We start from the raw sequence: 23,559 nt of genomic DNA on the forward strand, positions 1-23,559 counted from the left end.
GGGAGAGAATACTGAAAACAGTCTAAAAGTGAAAACTGAGTGTTAAGAAATCCAGACAAAGAATAGTGATGGATGACTTCTTAGTGGAGGCAAGCTTGAGTCCAGAAAGAAAACTAGAAGACAACGGGAAAGGGCATTCTAGACAGAAGACAGAAGAGAACAGAGGCGGAGGTGTGTGAACTAGACTCACTAAATGTAAGGAGCTGACAATAGGTTTAAATGTGTTCTCCAAAAATTTGTGAGTTGGAAGTTTTGTTTTCAGTGCAGTGATGATGGTATTAACCTAAGAGGTGGGCCTACTGGAATGTCCTTAGGTCAACTGGAATTTAGGCTCAGGAGGGTATGTGGGGCCCATTTGTCTCAGCCTTCCTGTTCTGCAGTGAGAGCTCTTCCTCCTGCACACTCTCCACCATCCACCATGGGGCCCTCACTACAGCCTGCAACAATGCTGTAAGCTAAAAAAAAAAAAAAAAAAAAAAAAAAAAAAAAAAACCTTTTCTTTATAAAGTTAGCCTGACTCAGATACTTTGTTTACAGCAACACAAAATAGATTAAGACTCAAGTGGGAAGGAGAGAGTCTATAAGAGTGCTTAGTCTTGCTCTCATCTACTAAATAATTTATTCTAAAACTATTTGCTGCTTGTGATGTGCTGTGAATGTCAACATTGTGGCAGATTTCAAATCATCTCCATTTCATCACGAAAATGTCACAGCAGCTGGGCTTTCAGTTAACCAGAGACTTGAGACCACTGAAGCTTCCTCCAGATGCTGCTGCCCACGGTCACCAACTCAGGTGCCCCCTGGGAGATGCCCGGAAGGAGTGGACTGGGTAGAGGAGCAGACACCAGCAGGTGATGCGGAGGACCTGGCTGAGGATGGGAGGCAAGGCTTGTCTCCTCAGTGTGAGCAGGAGGAGGAGTGTGTTCCAGGCTGGGCTACAGACCATGTGGGCCTGGGGGTGCTGACTTCAGGGAGCACTATGTGTTCTCGTTAGAGTCCAGAAAACTGTCTCCAGTGACAGGAAACAACCTCGTAATTTAAGAATGCCCAGAAACCTTTTGTATGGTGCCAATCCATGGGATTTCTAGTTCTATGTGAGATAAAACTAGTATTTTTGGCTATAATTCTAACAGTTATTAAATTTGGGGTTGCAAGTTTGGCTTTCCAATGTGGCAAAACAAACAAAATATTGTTTCAGTGCCCTTAGCAAATAAGTAAGACTTTGAGAAAGCATAACACTACAGATAAGTTTTAAAAAGCAGTTACGAAATTCACCCAGAACTCTTACATTACTTGTATTAAGTACAAAAGATGATCTAGACAAAAAAGACTTTTTCCTTTTTGGGGGCCTCTGTAAAAAAGGCCTCGGGAAAAAAAAAAAAAAGACTTTTTGCCAGGCTTCTTCTGGCAGTGTCTGTGGTAATGTATCCATTCCTTTTGCTAAGTTATGTGACTAGTTTTATTTAAATTGAACTCAAGTTTTATTTATTGTTTCCGTTTTCTATTTAATATTGTGCTAGATGCTACTGAAGTCTTTAAAAAGAATATGGAAGTGCTCACCTCGGCAGCACATATACTAAAGTTGGAATGATACAGAGAAGATTAGCATGGCCCCTGTGCAAGGATGATGTGCATACTTTAAAGAAGGCAACTTAACTGAGGGAAATGGATGGGGGAAGAGGGAAGCGACCTAATGCTCAAGATGTACATTCACAGACATCAAAGTCAGTCACTAAGCAAGAAGGAAGGACAGAAAAGGGAATGGGGTAGGAACTGGGGAAGGGCTCAACGAGTGATGTGTACCATAATGATATACGATTACAATGTACCAATAAATTTAAAAATGTATATGGAAGCTGGGTGTGGTGGTACACATTTAAAATCCCAGTACTTGGAAGGCTGAGATAGGAGGATCACAGGTTTGTGGTCAGCATGAGCAATTTAGCAAGGCCCTCATCAATTTAGTAACAACATTTTTAAAAATAAAAAATAAAATAGGGCTGGGCATGTATCTCAGAAGTAGAATGCCACTAGTTTGTTCAAGCCCTGGTACCAACAAATAAATAAATGAATGAATAAATAAATAAATGTGTAAATACATAATAGTATATGAAAGACTGTTGTTAAATAAAATAACCTATAATTTAACTACAGAGATGACACTTAAATCTTTTTAAAATATGAAACTCTCAAGAGCATAAAATAAACACCCCAGTGTTCCATAAGGACAGCCATGGATAAGAAAAAAGATCAAAATGAGATAGGCTTGTCCGAAAAATGATGCAAGGATAATGTCAGGTTTAAGCAGGGCCCTAAAGGACAGGGTTCACAGGTAGAAAACACATCTCAGGGCTTTCCAGAAAGGATAGAAGATAAAGCAGCTACCCGGGTATGTACATACCAGGTATACGTATGCCTGGTACGTTTGAAGGCTACAGGATGAGCGAGAATGAAAAGTCTAGCGTCCAGTTTCTGGTGCCTCCTTGAAAAGGGGGTGTCACTGTTAGAAACATGAATGTTGAGGATGAGTGAAGGTGTAGGACTTGAGGACAGTGATAAGTGTAGGGCTTTAAACACATTGTGTTTAAGGACATGACAGAGAATTTTTGGATAATTATCTAGCAGGTAACTGGAGTTAGAGTAAAAGATGAGAATAAGTCATAAGGAATGAACAGCTGAAATAATGCCACGAATATACAAAATTACCAATTCCAATCTCAAAGTCACACATGGGGAGGAAAAAGGGGGAGGGGCCCAGTGGAAAGGGCACCAAGAGTTGTGTGCATATATTTTTCTGTTACTCTATACCCCGATATGATATAAAATTACAATGTATATAAATAATAATAATAATAATAATAATAATAATAATAATAATAAAGATGAGACACACAGATGGCCACTATTAGGAATGACAATTGTCAAAAAAAGAAAAGAAAGAAAAGAAAAGAAAATGGTGAGATCTTTGAAAACATATAAAAAAGTCAGGACAAAAAATTAATGGTAGAAGGTGTCTTAGTTAAAAAAGAGATGAGAAGCCAGGCATGGTGGCACACGCTTGTAATCCCAGTATTTGGGAGGCTGAGACTGGAGGATCTTGGTTTGTGGACAGCCTCAGCTACTTAGTGAGGTCCTCTGCAACTCAGTGAGACCCTGTTTCAAAATAAAGAATATAAAAAAGAGCATGGGGTGTAGCTAGGAGGTCAAATGTCCCTGGGTTCCATCCCCAGACCCACAAAAAATAATAATAAAATAAAAAATAAAAAAGAGATGAGAAGGAGATAAAGAAACAATAGATAGGACACAACAGAGGTAGCCTAAGAAACAGTAATGTAATTTTGAGCCTCAGAGATAAGTAGAAAGGCCACAGAACACAGCCCTGAGATCCACTAGCTATGGTAAGAAGAAAACTGTTCACGTGGCCACTTTTTCTTCTTCAGAGTTTTAAAATTTTTTATTGGTGCATTGCAGAGTTTTTGTTTTGTTTTTGGTAGTGATCATTAGAAATGGAAAATATTTTTCATGACATTGGTCACTAGAGGGTGCTAGAGTTATTTAGGAAAAAAAAAACTGGCGACTGAGTAAAAGATCATTTTGTTCCTTTGAATGTGCCTGTTGTAAAAGACAATGATTGCACCCTTCCTTTATGTAAAAATAACTTTAAAATGCTTTCTTAGTGATGGAACATCTACTTATGTCCAATAATATTTTTAGGTTAAAGAAAACCTGAGACATCAGCTGTCATGCTTTTGATACAGTAAAGAAAAGTCAAATCAGAACAGGACCACATCCAGATATGTCCTTGCAGAACGGAGCAGGCAAAGCCATTGGAGTCTGCTCCTTTAGTTCACATTAGTAACAGGAATCTCTGCCTATATTCTTGGGTTACTCTTCACAAATGAAAGAACAGGATATTTGCAGGACCGACATATTTGAATATGAATTAAGTTTTATTTGGTTCTAATCACCTAGTATAGTGGTTTAATTTTAAGGGAAGAAATCCACAAGCTTTTCATTGACAAATTACATCCTGTTCAAATCTGAAAATATGTCATCAGCCCCCAAATATAACAAGTTCTTGATTTGAGAAATATTTGGCTTAGGGAGTAAGGGGAATGGACAAAAACATGAAGTTTATGGTGCATTCTGTGCCTTGAGTAACAAACAAAGTCCTTTGTCTCTGGCCTAACAGCTTTGTGCCTTCTTCCAGTATCGAGAGCACTGTGACTATCTTATCAACTTGGAAGTAGGGTAAAAATCACAGACCCTTCAGTTCTCAACAGTACAGGATTCCCTAGTGGGCCTGCTCTGTGATGTTCTGAAAATGTTCCCTAAAAGCCCAACTGTAGCCTACTTCTGTTCTTTTGAATGGTTTTTATAAACACTTAATATCTGCTTAAATATTAGCAGAGTTTCTGTTTTTGGTACTAAACATTATGATAAACATTTCCACTACACCATATCAGTTATTTATTTATTTATTTTGTGGTACTGGGGGTGGAACTCAGGGGCTTTCTACCTCCAGGCTACACTCCCAGACCTATTTTATATTTTATTTGGAAACAGGGTGTCACTAAGTAGCTGAGGTTGGCTTTGAATATTCGTGATTCTGTCTAACCCTCTCAAGTCCTGGGATTACAAACATGCACTACCACACCCGGCTCACCACATCAGTTTTTTTAAAGCCTTCAAAATGCTGTTGTTCAGGGAAGGTTCTCAACGGAGAAATATTTATTACTTAATCATTGTTTGGAAACAATATTTTAATTGTCTCATTATTGTCACAGAATCTGATCAGAAGCATGAGGATAAGAAAGGGTTTCTTTTATGAAGCTGGGCATGGTAGTGCAGTCTTGTAACCCCAGAATTTGGGAGGCTGATACAGGAGGATCGCAGGTTCAAGGCAAGCCTCAGCTACTTAGGCCCTTTGCAACTTAGTGAAACCCTGTTTCAAAATAAAGAATAAAAATCAGGGCTGGGGTATAGCTCGAAGGTAGAATGCTCCTTGGCTCAATCCCCAGTACCACAAAAAGAAAAAAGAAAAAAGGTTTCTTCCATGAAATAAAGACACATTTTATCTAATAATTATTGAAGATGCTATTACTAGTGACTCCATATGAACCTACTATTCATTCCTTACTTATCACTGGGAAAAACTTTCTGTTCTTCAGACTTTACTTCATACATAGTGAGCTGAGATGATAGATAAGTAAAATGTTAGATAATTAACTGAGGCTGAGAAAAATTTATATCCCTTGGCAAACTTGAGGATCTTACGCTACCTCAGCAGTAGTGAGAAAGATCTTATCTGTGATGTGTCTCAGTCCACAGGCCACAACTCCAAGAGCAACTCCAGGGAACACATAGGAATTGTTGCCTTGGCCAGGATATAGTGTCCGTCCATTTGGAAGAGTGACTGGATCAAAAGGACTGCCACTGGCAAAAATTGCACGCCCCTGAAACAAGACACACGCCACTAAGACTATGTGAAAACAAACATATTAGAACAGAATGACTCTGTAACAAATAATGAGCACTTAGAAAGAAGCCTAACTTTTCATTAACACCCTGGTATGCCGGGCAATCTTTTGTATTCAAAGTACAAGATACTAATGAGACTATTACTCTGTTCTCTGTAGTGATCTATCCCATTACCCATCAACCATGTCTACATAGGCTTCCAATTACACACTTCTGAAGATTAAAAAAAAAAAAAAAAACCACAAGCAAGACAGGTCCATGTCATTTGTTCATGTTACTGAAAATAACATTTTAGGTTAGACCTTAATTTTCAGCTTCAAATGCCTTTCAGGATTTTATGCCTAGCAATATAGAACATTAGGCAAGATTATAAGAGCTGAGGCCATTTATTTCTGACATATTTAAATTTTAAAACACAACTAAGCTGGGCATGGTGGTGCAGATGGTGCATGCTTGTAATCCCCGCGCTTGGGAGGCTGAGACAGGAGGATCACGCAGGTTCAAAGCCAGCCTCAGCTACTTAGTGAGGCTCTCAGCAACTTAGTGAGACCCTGTTTCCAAATAAAGTATAAAATAGGTCTGGGAGTATAGCCCAGAGGTAGAAAAGCCCCTGGGTTCCACCCCCAGTACCACCAAAAAACAAAGAAACAAAAAACCACAAAAGCAACTATATAAATTTGACTAATTTTATGTATGTGCATTATAGATGGGTTCCTAAACTCTTGAGGTTTTTGAAACATATTAAGACAAAATATTTAACAAATATTATGCACTTTCTATTGAAAAGCATTATGTCAAAATTTTGGTATTGCTCAAAGAGTTCTTTTTCCTCTAAGGATTCAAGGAGTACTGAAGAATATGAGACAAATTCTCCAATTCAAAGATGAGAGAAAAATTAAAATTAGGACAGGTATGGTGGTGCATACCTGTAAATTTCAATAGTTGGGAGGCTGATGATAGAAGAGGATCACAGGTTCAAGGTCAGCCTCAGCAACTTACTGAGAACCTCACCAAAGTAGTGAGACCATGTTTCCAAATAAAAAACGAAAAAGGGCTGAGGTGTAGGTTGGAGGTAGAATGCCCTTCAGTTCATTCAACCTCAGTACCAAAAAAAAACGTCGGTTATTGATGTCACCACGCACAAGCTGATCTTGCCAAAAATCATTAATTCTAGTAATGCATTTAATGATGTACTATTAAAGAGGTTGAACTATTAAGTTCTGATTTGTGCAGAAAGAAGATAAGTATATCTTTACCGTCTCTAGTTCATTTTAGAATTATTTCTGAAATAAGTTTTAAGTAGATATGACAACTATTTTGCTGTAATAATATTTTCAAGTTTTTGAAAGAAACAAAAAGCTCATACCAATATATCATTCAAATATATGTTAGTAAAAACATAGTATTAACTAATATAAACTACATCATTTTCCTGAAACAGTAAAGTATTGAAGCGTTAAGTATCCCTATCCTGACCTGGCTGGACCAAGACAGCTGCCCAAATGCTCCAACCAGGACATCAAAATCCAAACCCCGAATTTAGCAAAGCACAAGTTATAATGTGGCTTTATATTGAATGGTTCCATGTTGGGAATACTGCTTTTAAAGCAATTTAATAGCCACCTAGGAACAAGATTTTCCTTTTTATTTAACTTTTATATTTAACTTAGATACTTTCAAATAAAAGAAAATTATCACTAAAACATTACAAAGTTTATTTTCTTGAAGAAGAGGAGTGATATGAAGAACACTGAAAGCAAAGGAAATAGTTCTCATCCCCCTGATTCGTTTACTTTTCCTTCAATCTTGATTGTATAGTTTTTAAAGGTTATCTGATAAAAGCACCTAAAATATTCTAAGGTTCCCTATAACCCTATAAGATATCAGATACTTTCATTTTACCTTAGTTATTTTATAGCATTGCTCTGCAGAACATTCTGCTTTGCTGGTTGGATTACTCAAAGCAAAAATGATAGGGCGCTCATTGAAGGCTGCCATGTCTTTGAGAATTTGTTCTGAGAATGCACCACCAATTGCAGCAACTCCTAACAAAGAAAGAAGAAAACAGTTATTAGGACCATCATTAATTCATCCAAGAAACAATGAGGTGTGTTAGGTCATGTTTTAAAAGAACCTAAATAAAATACAGAATATATGTATTTCGGTAGTGATAAAAAGAGATGTTTCTTAGTGACAACAATCTTTAGACCAACAAATTATCAAATATTTTTTAAAATTACAGGTGTGGCCAGGCACAGTGGCACATCCCTATAATACCACCTACTGGGGGATGAAGCAGAAAGATCACAAGTTCAAGGTCTGCCTAGACAACTCAGCAAAACTGTCTCAAAATAAAAAATAAAAAGGGCTGGGGAATATAACTCAGTGGTAGAGCACCCTTTGGTTCAATCCCTAGGCATGGACACACACACACACACACACACACACACACACACACACTCACTCACTTACTTACTCTTTCTATCTTTCTATAAGCAATTCTTTGAGTATATTTCAATTTGCTAGGCTATAAAGCAATTACATTTTATCAATCAATATTCACACTTAAGAAAATTAATCACAAAGCTGAAATATCACTCATTGAATGGATTTAACAGAAGAATAAAGAAGTTAGCCTAATAGAAAAGAAAAGCAGTATAAGATTATGAAAGAATATATTTTGTAAAACAACACTAAAACCTTAGTAAACTTCTGTCATGGAGTTAGTAGTTTTTATTATGATTCTCTTGCTTAGCATCATTGCTCTCAATACTGCCAACTACTTCACAAGTTTCTAAGAGTAGAGTAGGATACAAAGTAGAGATTTATATACACACAAAATAAGGGGTTGACTTTCAGAACTTCCTTTAATTTTGTTTAAACACATAAAACTTGACTACATTAAGTAACTTACTATGCACATACAATTTATGAGTACTGTGTTAAGTGTTATGAGAAACATAAAGATACGTGATATGTGATCCCTGTCTTCTAACTGGGTCTACTTCAGTCTTTCTCAGCCTCAGCACCAGTGACATTCTGGGCTGGATACCTGTTTGTAGCAGAGGCTATCCTGAGTACAATATTATTAGCATTATTAGGATTATTATTAAAATTATTTAGCAGCATCCATGGCCTCTATCCAGCTCCTTTTCCTCCTCAATATCCCTTCCCAGTATGACAACTAAGTCAAACATCTCCAAATACTATAAATTGTTCCCTGGGGAACAAAACCCCTCCATTGTGGCAAACATGGCAGGCAGTAGCAGGCTGACAGAATTAGCAAAGAGGGCCACACACTTCAGCTAGGATCAGTAACACAAAGAAGACAAGCAACTACTTGGTACTGTTGCTTAAGTGACTATCATGCTGTTTGTGAATTTCAAGGGTTAGAATTTCCAAGAAAGTTATATTATGCCTTAAAAAAATCAGTAGACAGAACCAATCAAGTCAAAACTAGGGGTGGAAAGCAGGGAGGAGAAAAAACTTACCTATAAGGGCAGTTGGTTTTATTTCCTGAACAATAGCTTCTAGGTTCTTCATTTCTTTATGCTCATGGGCAAATATCTCTTTCTCTTCTGTTAAGGAAGCACGTCCCTAAATAAATCAAATGAGGAGAAATGAAAAATCTGTCAAATGTGTGGGACAAAGATATTTCATGATATTTTATATGCTATTACTATTTAAGCTTAACATTTTCACATCCTATGCATATCTATTTTTAAAGTTCCTTCTTCAACTGTCAGACTACAGTTTCATTCATTCTTCCAACATTTTGTGCCAGACAATGTTCTAGGCAATGAGGATACAACAGTGAACAAAAAAAGGCTTTCCTTCATTTAATTATCTGATACTAAAAAATCCTAATTATAAAAAATGTGAGAAAATCATTATGAAATGGTTAAGCAAAATATCAGTTGAATGAGACAATTACTACCCATTACTTGTATTTGCAGTGTTTCACGTGCTAGTTGGATTAGTTATAACACTACCAATTTATGCACTAAAATTGGGACTTGAAACCTTATTTATATTTTGTTAGTTTTTTTTTAATAAATACTAGTTTTATGTTTTTGTTTTAATGTTTTGATAATGAATGTGCCATGTATTACCTAGGAAATATCTAATTATAATAGTCTAGCTACAAATGTTTGTCTTCACTACATAAAGATCACTGCCCAACTTTATTTGTTATGTATTTTAAGATTTATAAGTTGTTTTCACATTATTTCATAGATTCCCCTCAACAATTTAAAGAAGTAGGCCAAATAAAACTAGAGCAATTTTAGCCAGATGTGGTAGCACACACTTGTAATCCCAGTATTTGGCAGGCTGAGACAGGAAGATTGCATAGGTTTGAAGCCAGCCATAGCTACTTAATGAGGCTCTGAGCAACTTAGTGAGACCCTGTTTCCAAATAAAATATTAAAAAATAGGTCTGGGAGTGTAGACCAGAGATAGAAAGCCTCTGGATTCCATCCCAATGCCCCCCCACCCCCACATACACACCAGAGAGAGAGGCGGGGCAATTTTACATATGAGGAAACCAAGGGTAGGAGGTTTTAACTGAATTGCTCAAAATTCAGTCTTCCCACTATGGCACAGATTGGCCATGCAGATAAAGCTTTATAATAGTAAATGTCAGATTGTTTATGAATCGTTAATCTCGAAGATGATTCTTCTTCGCTTTAAAAGGTTATTGTCTTTCTTACCTATGTTCATAGCAGCACAATTTGTAATAGCCAAAATATGGAACCAACCCAGATCTCCATCAACAGATGAATGGATAGCAAAACTTTGGGAAATACACACAATGGAATTCTATTCAGCCATAAAGAAGAACAAAACTATATCATTTGCAAGAAGATGGAAAACCCTGGAGAACATTATGTTAAGTGAGATCAGCCAAGCACAGAAGGAGAAGGTACATATGTTTCCTCTAATATGCCCAAACTAGGAAACACAGAGGATACCAGTGGGACTCCAGATAATGGAGGGGAAATATCAGCAAAGTTTGAATGGAAAGATAGGAGAGGAGGAAGGCTGATCTTGATTAATGAGAGTCTACATCTGAACATGTGTAAAATTATGAATATGACATGGTTAACCTGGACAACCATTGGTGGGAGGGGAGAAAGGAAAACGGGGGCGGGGGGAGAGGGCACCAAATATAGTTTAAATGTATACTATTTATGTTCAATAAAAATTGTTAAATAAACAATAAATAGAGGACCAAGATTATTAAAAAATAAAGGCAATTATTAGATGTCCACTTTTAATTAAAAAAAGGTTATTGTCATTTTTATTTGTTTTTAAAAGCAAGTCTGAAGCTGGGCATGGTGGTGCATGCTTGTAATCCCGCGCTTGGGAGGCAGAGACAGGAGGATTGTGCAGGTTCGAAGCCAACCGTGCTGGCTTAAGAGACCCTGTTTCCAAATAAAAAAGTATAAAAATAGGTCTGGGAGTGTAGCCCAGAGATAGAAGGGTTTCCAGGAACCCCAGTACCACCAAAAAAAAAAAGCAAGTCAAGTCTGAAACATGTGAATCTCTTTGTACTTGTTTCTATAACCATAAATAAGGATAAGAGGAATTTCTACCTCATTAGGTTGTTTGTGAATTAGATAACATGATACATGTAAGCACTTAGGACCACCCCTAGCTCAATACTACTTGTGGTAATCAAAATTGTTAAAAGAAGAAAATATTGTATTTCTAGCACTTATAACTTCAGTATATTTTCTTCTGCTCTAAAGTGCGATTGTTGTGGCACAGCTTTCTTTTATGAGCATGACATTAGATGGGAAGGCGTCCTAAAACACAGCTCACTATTTGTCATCTCTGGGCTGTAAGAGGCTATTATTTCACCTTTCCTCCTCATACATCAAAATAGACACATATGAGGCTGTGGAAGAGAATTCTATTGAATTCATTCAGAAGCAAATATAATTTATTATTTCCTATTCACTTTAGCAGAGAACCTAGTAATATTAAGTCTCTAGTAATGTAAGTTGAATATTATTAGTCCATATTCTTATTGATCATGCTTATTAGTGGAAAAATTAGTTAATATAATCTTAGAATTTGATTTCTGCTTTCACCAGAAAGTATCAAATTGTTCAACAAAAATTCATCTATTATCATAGCCTTTTTAAAATTAGTCATAAGTCCAAAAGAGCAAATAGCTGTCATAAACTGATTTTCCTTCCTTCCTTCTCTCTCTCTCTCCTGTTTTTTTTTTTTTTTTTTTTTTGTGATGTTAGGGATCAACTAGGGCCGCACACAGCTTATAATCTTCTAACACAAATCCATTTATTTATTTATTTATTTATTTGAACCAAGGATTGAACTCAAGTATTTTACCTCTGAGCTATCTCCCCATTCATTTATTCATTTATTTATTAGTAGTTTTTGAGACAGTCTTGCTACATTGCTAAGAGTTTCACTAAGTTGCTGAGGCTGGCTGGTTTCAAATCTGCCATTTTCCTATCTCAGTCTCCCAGGTACTGGGATTATAGGAATGTACCACTATGCCTGGCCCAAAGTTCATTTTATTATAGTGTTGGATATCTTATAATTTATCGAATGCTTTACTGAAAATGAAACAAAATGGTTGTATAAGTGTCCTCTGTACAATCATAAAGTTAAAAAAATCATGCGTCGCCGGGTGTGGTGGTGCACGCTTGTAATTACCGCACTTGGGAGGCGGAGACAGGAGGATCACGCTGGTTTGATGCCAGCCTCGCTGGTTTAAGAGACCCTGTTTCCAAATAAAAATATAAAATAGGTCTGGGAGTGTTGCCCGGAGAAGGGTTCCCAGAAACCCCAGTACCACACACACACACACACACACACATACACACACACACACACACACACACACACACACACACAAAAAAAAAAAAATCATGCGTCAAACCATCAAGTTGGAAACACCTGTTCTTTCCTCCCCCCTTTTTTTTTGGATTTAAACATATGGCCTTAATGAGAGTAGGCCAGTCCCAGGATAAGCCTTAAGAGGAACTTGTATTTCTGTCTGTTCTGTTGTGCCTTTGTTGCTGCTTTAGAAGTGTCTGACATAGCTGGGTGTACTGGTGCATGCCTGTAATCCCAGTACTTGGGAGACGGAGAGAGGAGAATCACCAGTTCACCGCCAGCCTCAGCTACTTAGTGAGGTCCTCCACAACTTAGTGAGACCCTGTTTCAAAATAGAGAATAAAAAATAGGGCTGGGGGGTATAGATTAGATGTAGAATGGCCCTGGATTCAATCCCCAGCAACACACACACACACACACACACACACACACACACACACACACACACACACACAGTGTCTGACATGGCTAGCCTGCTGGTCTGAGGAGGATGAGAGCCTTGTGGATGAAGCAGATGTGGACCCAACCTGTAGTTTAGAGTCATGCAGCCACCATCATCAGAGCTGGTCCATCTGACCCAAGGAGGAGCAAAAAATAACTACCATGGGATGTCACTGATTATACATTTCATCATTTAAAAAAAAATCAATATTATTCCTATCTGTAACTTTGGGGAGTTCCTTTCCCTGAAATGATGCAATAAAAAGAATACTTTTTATAATCCATCTACTAATTTCTTTTTGTGGGTCTGGGGATGGAACCCAAGGCCATTCTACCTCTGAGCTACACCCCCTGCCCTATTTTTTATTTTTTATTTTGAAACAGCATCTTGCTAAGGAGCAGAGGGCCTCACTAAGTAGCTGAAGCTATCCACAAACCGTGATCCTTCTGTCTCAGCTTCCCAAATGCTGAGATCACAAAGCATATACCACCAGGCCCGGCATTAATCCATTAATTTGATGACCTTGCTTCTTTAGACCTGGGAAAAAATAATCTTTCACTATAAAAAGAAAAGAAATTCTGCTCCTAGACAGAAATAGAAATTTGAAATCATAAAGTTACAGTTTTTAACTATCTAATTTATTTCTTGAACTATTTGTGGAAGTAGTATAAGCTAAAATTCATGACTATTTTGATGCTCACACAATGAAACTTCTAAGAAAGATATAAAGTTTTAATGGTGTGAAATATTTTGAGGGTATAATAATTCTCAGCTTCAAGTTTCTAAACAAAACATGACTCAGTTATGGCCTATTACTCTTTCCTAGAATTGCATATTCTCAATTGCAAGTAAAAGGCAAAAAGAAACTGGAGTGATATCTGAAGGGTTATGATGCAAATATTACAGAACTGCAATTGCTTCTAGAAGGATTTCCTCTACCTGAGTTGAAAAGGCTAGCCTATAATCTCCTAGCCTTTTTTAAGCCAGAGTTTCTATAGTTTCTATATGAAATGTAGCATTTACCATGCTTGTGTAGTTGGATAGCATGCCTCATTCCTTCTTAGAGACAATCCAGAAAAAGGATCTCACCAAGTTACTGAAGCTGGTCTCAAACCTGCGATCCTCAAATTATAGGATTATAGGCATGCACCAGGTTACTCTCTCCTTTTTAATAATAATATTTTCAAGTTTAAGTCTGCCACATGTACCTAGGTGAAGGTTGAACTCCTTAGTTTCCTTGAAGCTTGTTGTAGCATGAGACTATATTCTGGCCACCAAGATGAAATGGAAAGTCAATATTTTAAAATTCCCAACCGAATTCCAGCTTACTGTAATTGGCTGTAATTTTTTGTTCGACTTTGTATCAACGCCCTTCATTTTTGTACATTTGAAAATGGATATTTCACTTCAACATCTGTTAAGGACCCTAGAGTTTTTAATCTGTTCTTATGAACCCATCAGTCAACAATGTGGTTCCACTATGAGCTCTCCGATGATTTTGTCACCCTTTAGATACAACAGAACTGAAAACTATACTCCATCAAATGAATAGCCAGTATTGAATATGGCCAAGGATCTTGCTTTCAATGTTCTATGACTGTATCTCAGTACGTTCGTGTGTGTGGAGGGGGTGGAGGGTAATGGGGACTGAACCAGGGGTGTTCTACCTCTAAGCTACACCCCAGCTCTTTTTATTTTTTGTTTTGAAACAGGGTGTTACTAGGCTGCTGAAAGTCTCTATGTTGCTGAGGCTGGTCTTGAACCTACAATTCTCCTGTCTTAGCCTCCCAAGTATTGGGATTACAGGCATTTGCCACTAGGCCCAGCTGTATTTTATTTTTAGTAACAGTAAAATATTATTAATCTTTATCTTACTTTAGGTTAGAAAGGAAGACTACCAAAAAGATCCAAATAAAAAAGAAAATTTATATGAGTTTCAGAATTATTAACAAAACAGGAACAGAATATAGTAAAAGTAGCTTTAGGAAAAATCTCCCACCATATTTTATTTTTAAAAATGCTTGGGCTTACAAAACAACAAAATTCCACACAATTTGTGGTAAAATAATGGCCCACCGTATGAAAGAGAAGAATTAGTAGCTCCCAGTGAAGGCTTGCTGCAGGCAGCTGAGTGGGTGTTCCTAATCTGAGATAACAACCAGTTTCTCACCATTCAATTAGTGACAAGCCGCATGACAATAAAAACACACCCAAATGGTTTCTGGTATAGTTTTAAATAAATTTAAATTTATGATCTCCATAAAAACAGAAACTTATTCATTTTAATAAGTAACCACCCACATGATTAAATAAAACACATACAAATCTCAGAGATGATTTTGTAGGAACTAAGATAACCAAATTCAATCCTGTATAAAATGGGCTGCTGCTAAAAGTAGCATATAAATAAGAGTCGCTATTGCATATAGACCTAAAATATGTAATTTGAAATAAATTCAAAAGATGGTGAATGAATGATATGAAAGTGACAAAGATATAATCCCCACTTTCTCCCCCCTCCCCCAGTACTGGAGATTGAACTCAAGGCCATTCTACCGCTGAGCTACACCCCTTAGCTTTATTTTATTCTTTAAAACAGAGTCTCACTAAGTTGTGGAAGGCCTCACTAAGTAGCTGAGGCTGGCCTCAAACCTGCAATACTCCTGTCTCAAGTACTTGGATTACAAGTACATGGCCAGCCCCACTCTTTTTTTTGTTTTTTTGGTTTTTGTTTTTGTTTTTGGTGGTACTGGGGTTCCTGGAAGCCCTTCTACCTCTGGGCTACACTACCAGACCTATTTTTATATTTTTATTTGGAAACAGGGTCTCCTAAGCCAGCGCACGCGGCTGGCTTCGAACCTGCGCGATCCTCCTGTCTCTGCCTCCCAAGCGCGGGGATTACAAGCATGCGCCACCACGCCCGGCCAGCCCCACTCTTAATGCAGTAATTCAAGATATTTTCCTCAGCACATGGTCTCAGATAATCCAGGACAAAAAATTTTTTTTTAATGTTACATGTATTTTATAGCACTGTCATCATCACTGTGGATTGCAATTAGTAGTTCCTGATAAATATTTTTCACTAAGAAGATAAATAAAAAGTAGCAGAGTATCTTTTAATAGTTAACAGCAAATAAATGTATGTTACTTCTAAAAACTTTTGATACTAATCTATAGAAACAAAATCTTTAACTTTTAGAAAATACAAGAAAGTAAAATTAAAACACAACAAAATAAAACCAAAATCAAAACAAATTTCAAACCAGTCCAAGGATTTAGTCTTGGTCAGATGGAGCCTATGCTCATGACCTGTTAAAATCCTCACTTTTTGTTTTGAGAGTTTTGTCTTAACATTAACTTGATTTGCTATGGAAGCCAAAGTATATTTATTTAAGGAATAAGTAAAGCCTGGATTGGTTTGTTTTGTGGCTTCCTGTCCTCTCTAAAGCAATCCAAAGTCATCATTGTGAAATTCAAGTACTAGTCATACTGGCAATGCTCCTTTTCATCCTATTATTTTTATTCTCTCTCTTGTTTGTGAAGGTTTTTTAAACTAAAAACTGGCTTGCCTATATTAAAATGTTAATATTAACTAAATTCCTTCTATATAAAATTAAATAAAATAATATAAATTAAATAATATAAATTCCTTCCATATTAATTCCTTCTATACAATGCTAAAGATACTTGAATGTTATGACTTATCAAGTAATTAATTTCAATCAATTATACTAATGTTGATGAATTATTTAAACTATGGATATTCTATGGCATAAAGTCTTTCCATTGCTACAGCCACAGCTGTGATGATGAAAATTAAAACAGAAAACACATTAGGATAATAATTATCTACTCTTGAGCTGACCACAGTTTAAAAAATACTATAAACAGCTGGGTGTGGTGACTCACGCTTGTAATCCTAGCATTCAGGAGGCTGAGATCAGAGAATCATTGTTCACGGACAGCCTCAGCTACTTAGTGAGGCCCTCTGTAACTTAGTGAGACCCTGTTTCAAAATAAAGAATAAAAAAAAATGGGGCTAGGGGTGTAGCTCGGAGGTAGAATGCCCCTGGGTTCCATTCCCAGTACTGCCAAAAAAAAAAAAAAGTATAAACAATTATATTACTAGCTAAATAAAAATATTACTGGCCCTCAGATGTTCCATAGGACTATGAATAAAAAATAAATACAAAGGAATTATGTAAACTGGAAAGTAAGATTATACTAATTTTCTGGTTATACTAAGATTCACTAGTTCTAAAACAAAAATCAATTACAAGACTTTTGACTTTTTAAAAAGATGAAAAAATGATCAATTGAAACTTAGGTCTCTTTTATATGAAATAGTGTGTAAGCTGTTAAATATGTAACAGTCTTTTAAAATGTAACTTTATCTTGGCAAGGAAAAAATATGTACTTCTTCTTTATTTTGGCAGGTAAAAACCATGAAGTAAGAGAGACTGATCAGGTCTAGCCAACAACTTCAGTTATTCCAAGTATTGTAATCTCTGATATTTGGAGTCTCAGCTCAGTAAATCTATGTTAAAGTTATTTAAAATACTAAAATATGTGTGTGTGTATGTATATATATATATATATATATATTTCAGATAAAAATGTTACTGGAAACCACAAAAGAAAAATTCAGTTATAGATTTCCACTTTTGGGGTTCTTGAATGTTTTATTTTACATCCCTAAGGATAACAAAATTTTCTAAGTTTTTTCTATGGCTTTACTTATTTACACAATGATGATCCCCCATCCCAAACTCTGGCTCAGAGCTTACCTGGATCAGTCCTTGATCTCCAACTGCAAATGGACATTTCTATTTTAGATTTCCACAGGGAGCATAAACTTGCTATATGTAAAACTGATTTCACTGTCTTTCCCTTAAACTAGTCCGTTCTTTATTCTTTTTACAATAGTGACTGCATCCCTTACCTAGACAGCTAGAGTACAGCTAGATTCCTTCTTCTACCCTATTTCTCCTTCCATATTTAATCCATTACCAAGTATGCCAGGACTATTTCCTAAATATCTACTTAATCAAGCTTCCTTCATTCAGCTCCCTGGTCAGGCCTCAATGAATTTTACCTGGACTATTACAACAGTTTGCAACTGGTTTCCTTGTCTTGATTTCCCTAACTTCACTCCTTCTTCCACAGAGCCATCAGCATGACTGAGGAGGTAACCCCCTGCACCACTTCTTTTGTTGCTCACTGCCAAGGTTCAGAAGATCCTCTGTCATCTGCTTCCCTTCCAACCTAATCCTTAAATGTCTCATTCCAAAACATTTTCTGTTTACATGCTGGTACTTATGTCTGGAAACCCATCCACTAATTAACTCATTTAACAAACTATTGATCGTCAGGTATGCAGTAGACACTGTATGGGAATCTGACGATCTTAAAAAAAACCACATCTTTAGCAGCTGAGAAGAATGTATATTTAATTGTTGGTTGGAATATTCTGTAGATGTCTTTTAGGTCCATTTGGTTTATAGTATTCTTTAGTCATTTTCTGCTTGGATGATTAATCTAGTGGTATGAGTGGCATTTTGGAGTCTCTCAATATTATGATGTATGGTTCAATTTGAGATCTAATGTCATGAGCAGGAGCATCCACTTTTATAAAACAATCATTATATCTTATATATATGTGTGTACATATATATATATATATATGTATATATACCTATCATTATATCTTCTTATTGGATTGTTTATCCTGTTAATAAGAAATTACCTTGTCTCTTCTGTTACGTTTTAGCGTAAAGTCTGCTTTGTTGGATATGAGTGTTGCTACTCCTGCTTATTTTCGGTCTCAATTTCCATAGTGTATCTTTTTCCATCCTTTCACGTTTAGCCTGTGAATATCTTTGCCTGTAAGATGAATTTCTTGCAAGCAGCATATAGTTGGATTATATTCTTTGATCCACATTGCTGGTCTATGCCTTTTAATTAAGGAGTTAAGACCTTTGGATAGTGTCAATAAATTGAGAGATGATTTCTGTTTCTTGTCATTTTGAGTTATATTTTCTGTTTGATGTATATTAATTCTCCTTTACTTAGTTCCCTATTGGTGGAAGTTGCCTCTTCTCTGGTTCTGGTATTTGTTTCCTTTTTCTTCTTTGTGTTTTATATCTTTAAATATTTTCTATAGTGTTAGTTTTGTAGTTATAAATTCTTTCAGTTTCTGCTTGTCTTGGAAAGTTTTTATTTCTACATCAATTTTGAATGATACCTTTACTGGATATGTCAGTCTTGGTTGGATGGAAGTTGTTTACTTTTAGGGTCTGAAGTAAATCACAGTAGCTCCACATGGCTTTCATGACTTGGGTTGAGAAGTCTGAAGTGATTCTTTTTTATTTTATTTTATTTATTTTGTGGGTCTGGGGATGGAACCCAGGGGCATTCGACCTCCAAGCTACACCCCCTGCCCTATTTTTTATTCTTTATTTTCAAACCGGGTCTCACTGAGTTGCAGAGGGCCTCACTAAGTAACTGAGGCCGTCCGCGAAATGCGATCCTCTGGTCTCAGCCTCCCGAATGCTGGGATTACAAGCGTGTGCCACCACGCTCCACTGATTCTTATTATTTTATCCTTGAATTTCATCCATTTTTTGTTCTCAATTTTTTCTGAAAGATTATTTCCTTGGCCCCTATGTTAGTCATTTTGATTATTATGTCATTTGAGAAAGTTCAGTTCTTCTTTGATCTTTTCTTGTTGGTGTTGTTTCCTGTATGTGGATGTCCAAAGTTTTTTTCTATGTTTAGGAAATTCCCTGCTATTATTTCTCTAAAATAATACACTAAGATTCATTAGTTCAAAAACAGGTTTTTGGTACCCGTGTTTGTGCTTTTAGACCTTCTTTAATGTCTATTATCCGTAAGTTAGGTCATTTTATTTTATCTCACATTTGTCAAATGTGTCAGTCGCGTTGTTGTATTGTCTTTTCTATATTGTTGGCAATGTGGTATGTTTTGAATGAGCTGTCTTACAAGAGTAAGACTCTATTTTCCATTTGGCCTACCCTGCTAGAGGTGGCTTCTACTGAGGTCTTTAATTCATTTATTGACTCCTTCATTTTACTCATAGCCTCCTTTTGGTTCTTAATTAGAGCATCAATTTCTCTGTTCATATGTTCTTTCATTTCCTGTACACTTTCTGTTCTTTTTTTATTGTCCCCCCTCCTCTAGCTTCTGAAGTTTTTGATCATATTGGAAATCAAACTTCTGAATTTTCCTTTTGGCATTTCCTGCAGCTCAGTATTGGTGATCTCCTTTGTGGTTGAGTTGTGAGAGTTTGTTACTTACTTACTGGTCTTTATTCTCATGTTTTTAGAGTTTTCAGGTTTGTTTTTCTGTTGTCTTGGCATCTTCTTCCTCTTTGTGTGACAGTCTCATGTCTATATGTTATAAGGCCTATGTTGGGACTATTTATTTAACTCTACAAATCTGTCTCATATAATCAAACTTTTGAGTTTGTCCTCCAGCGCCTTTTTACCAAGATACAGTTCTTAGTGCAGGCAAACAGGAGTCTCTGACTGCAGGTCACCATGCTCTCCAGGCCCAAACTCCCTATGACCAGAGACTTTGATGTTTCATTTGGGGCCTATGTTCCATCTAGGGTCTACAGCCTGCTGTTGGGACTTAATTCCCCACAGATACCATCACTGCTCTGATAACTGTAAACCTGTGATACTCTTTAGAGTGCTGACCTCTGTGACGCTGTGGTCATTGGGCCTAAGTTCAGCAGTGCCAGATATTACTATGTTTGGAGTTTGTGGCCTGACTGGCTGAGCTTTGATGGCCCAGGGACACACTGATGATCTGCTGATTGTGATCATGTGGAGTGCTGTCAGTTACTGGCATAAATGCATGCCAGGCACAAACCCTGCTTGTGGAGAGAATATTAAGTTTCCAGCCTACATTTGTGATCTTGTGAACCCCTATTGGCCCTTGGCCTCCTTACTTACAGGGCCCAAGAACTAGCAGGGGGAAATTGTACTGTTCTGAGTTTGGGATCTGAAGGCTTAGTTATTTAGCCCCAAAGACACTGTTGCTGCTCTTTGTGGCTGCGATCACATGAGGCCTCATTGGCCCCTGGTGTTGGTGCTTAGAGTGCCCAAATACTGCCAGGCATATTTAATAGCCTTCCAAGCCCCCAGCACCACACAGACACCATGTCACAGACACCACAGATCATGGTCCTGTGATAATTGCTATAAGCCCTACAGGGGCACGGTGAAGTGCCCACCTCCCGCCATAATATCCCTAGGGACTGTGTGCTAATTCATGTTTTTGCTATGTTCAACTATAACCCCAGCCCCCACCCCAGCAGGGATGATTTGCAAATTCACAGAACCTGCCTGTGGTTCTGTTCATTGCCACGCCAGACCCTGTGGCCATGCAGGGCAGGCTCCTGCTGGGAAAGTGTTTTCAAACTCATAATCTTGATGAGTGTTGCTTGAGTCCCTGCAGGCAGAACAGTATTCACCTGCTGCTGTAAGATTTCATTGCATGGTTTAGCTGGACAGTCTGGGGAGTTGAGTCCAGACTTATTTGAGTGTGAAGAGAAGAGTGTGGTTGCTTTTGTTGATAGTTTTCTGCAGTCACTGAATTTATAGTATTCTGTTTCTTCTTTGCTGGAGTTGTTGTCTGGGAACCCCAGTCCCAGTAACAGCCAGTGCCATATGGGTTCAGCAAGATGGCACTGCCACCATTCTCCATTAGCAGGCAAGATACGTGGAGCTCTTTTCAGTCCTCTGCTCTCTGTGCTGTGTCCTATTCCACTGTGTTTTGACTGTCGTTCTTCTGTTGAGTTCTGACTGCTTTTCCTCCTTTACCAAGAATCAGTCTTCCAGATGGCTGATTCTGAGTCTCAGAGCCCCTGAGACATGATGTCTCACTTTACCTTTAATCATTCCATTCCCATTTATTTCTGTATTATATTCTAGAAGACACTGCTTATCACTGGTCAATCCTTAAAATTCATTTTCATACAGGAAGAGAATTACCTGTATTTTTCTAGCAATTTAAAAAGAATGATTGATATGCATAACAATTATTGTTATTGATGAATAACAATGCCTTATTTATATATAGCAACATAGTCACATACCCAATCTTACTTAGTTCTCAAAATAACTCTATTAAGTAGGTATTATTGTTACTATTGAAGCTGAATAAAATGAAGTACATGTAAATCAACATTTAAACAGCCTATTTATTAAAGCTCTTATTGCAGGAATTCTCTTTTAAACCAGTAAGAGTTTTTTTGTAGAAAGTGTCAAATAAAAGCATAGCTCTTCCCCCCACCTTCTTTCAAGTTGGTGTGCAAGTTGACAGCTTTTTATAGAGGGTACTACATCTAAAAGTTTCATTTCTATCAGTATCAAATTGCTTAATTTGAAAATTCAAATAATTCAAGTAGAGTATGACAATCCATAGTTGTGAGACACCTACTCACTCACAAATGGAACCTGTTACAGAGGCAGTTTCCTTTTTCAGTCAGAAGAGTACCAATATGTTTGTATGACATGATCGTTCATATTTAATAGCTAATCTCACACAGTGTTAAGGGGGGTGGTGGAAAACAAACTGTCCTTGGGATCCAGCGTGTCATACTGATATTTTATTAGATTGAAAATAACAAATTCTTACCTTAACAATTAGTCCTTTTGAGTCCACCAACCATATCTTTTTGACGGCTCTCTCCTTTGATAAACCTTCTTTCTCCATGGCCATAACAATCAGGTGTGCAATCCCCAAGGCAGCCTGAAAAGGAGGTTATGAAAATAAAACTTTCAAAAGTTGTTCCATGCAATATCTTATCAAAGAATACAGTTCACCTCATTAGTCTTTGTTAATAAGGAAGTACAAAATGGCTTTGAGCAAAGTATTTTTGTCACATTTGGGTTGAGCCAAATGACAATTATTCTTCTTATACTACAACAATACCACTGTTATATAATTTGCTATTTAGCCACAGACAAACCTTGACTGTCAGTATCTTTAATCCTGTTAATATGATTAAGATTCACTTCAGCTCTTCCGGGAAGATGGCGACGGAGGAAAGCGGCACTTACAAGTCCCGCTAACAATCCAACTCTACTACCACAAAACCAGCGCCTTTCAGAGCCAGAAAACACCACCAGCAAAGAAATAAAAACGGTAACTACAAGGGACAGAGAAAAAGGGCTGGAAAAACAAGACACCAGAAAAAAACCAGCCCGAAGTGCCGCGCCCGCGCGGCGCTGAGCGGCCAGAGCCGCAGCGCGGATTGGGGGGAGCCGCAGAGTGGAGCGGCCTGCCGCGTCGCGGAACCGCCAGAGCGGCTGGAGTGGCCAGACCCGCGGTGCAGAGCAGCCGAAGCCGCGGTTCAGAGCAGCCGAGTAGAGCGGCCAGAACAGCCAAGCGGAGTGGCCAGAACAGCCGGAGCAGCCAGAGCCGCAGCGCGGATTGCCTGGAGCGGCCGCGCGGAGTGGCCAGAGCCGCGGAGTGGAGCGGCTGGAGCAGCCGGAGCGGAGCGGCCAGAACAGCTGAGCGGAGCGGCCAGAGCAGCCGAGCAGAGCGGCCAGAACAGCCGGAGCGGAGCGGCCAGAACAGTCGGAGCAGCCAGAGCCGCGTTGCGGAACGGCCGGAGCGGCCGGAGTGGCCAGACCCGCGGTGCAGAGCAGCCAGAGCCGGGCGCAGAGCGGCCGGAGCGGAGCGGCCTACATCTCCCCTAGCAGCACCAGGCTCCAGAGAGGAGGGAGACT

General features: G+C 37.9%; 1 protein-coding gene across 1 annotated transcript in view; it reads right to left on the minus strand.

Annotated features, from left to right (window-relative positions):
- The window catches only part of ME1 (malic enzyme 1), a gene marked incomplete at both ends in the record, with an annotated part of 152,148 nt that overhangs the window by 8,373 nt on the left and 120,216 nt on the right, over positions 1–23,559 (minus strand). Inside the window, 4 exons of the mRNA XM_080700509.1 lie at positions 5,283–5,456; positions 7,384–7,526; positions 8,973–9,078; positions 22,463–22,576. Of these exons, the coding sequence (XP_080556635.1) occupies positions 5,283–5,456; positions 7,384–7,526; positions 8,973–9,078; positions 22,463–22,576 (537 nt within the window). The remainder of the gene's footprint in view (positions 1–5,282; positions 5,457–7,383; positions 7,527–8,972; positions 9,079–22,462; positions 22,577–23,559) is intronic.

Source organism: Muscardinus avellanarius (assembly GCF_963383645.1).
Source record: "Muscardinus avellanarius genome assembly, chromosome: 8".
In the NCBI taxonomy this organism is placed as follows: Eukaryota; Metazoa; Chordata; class Mammalia; order Rodentia; family Gliridae; genus Muscardinus; species Muscardinus avellanarius.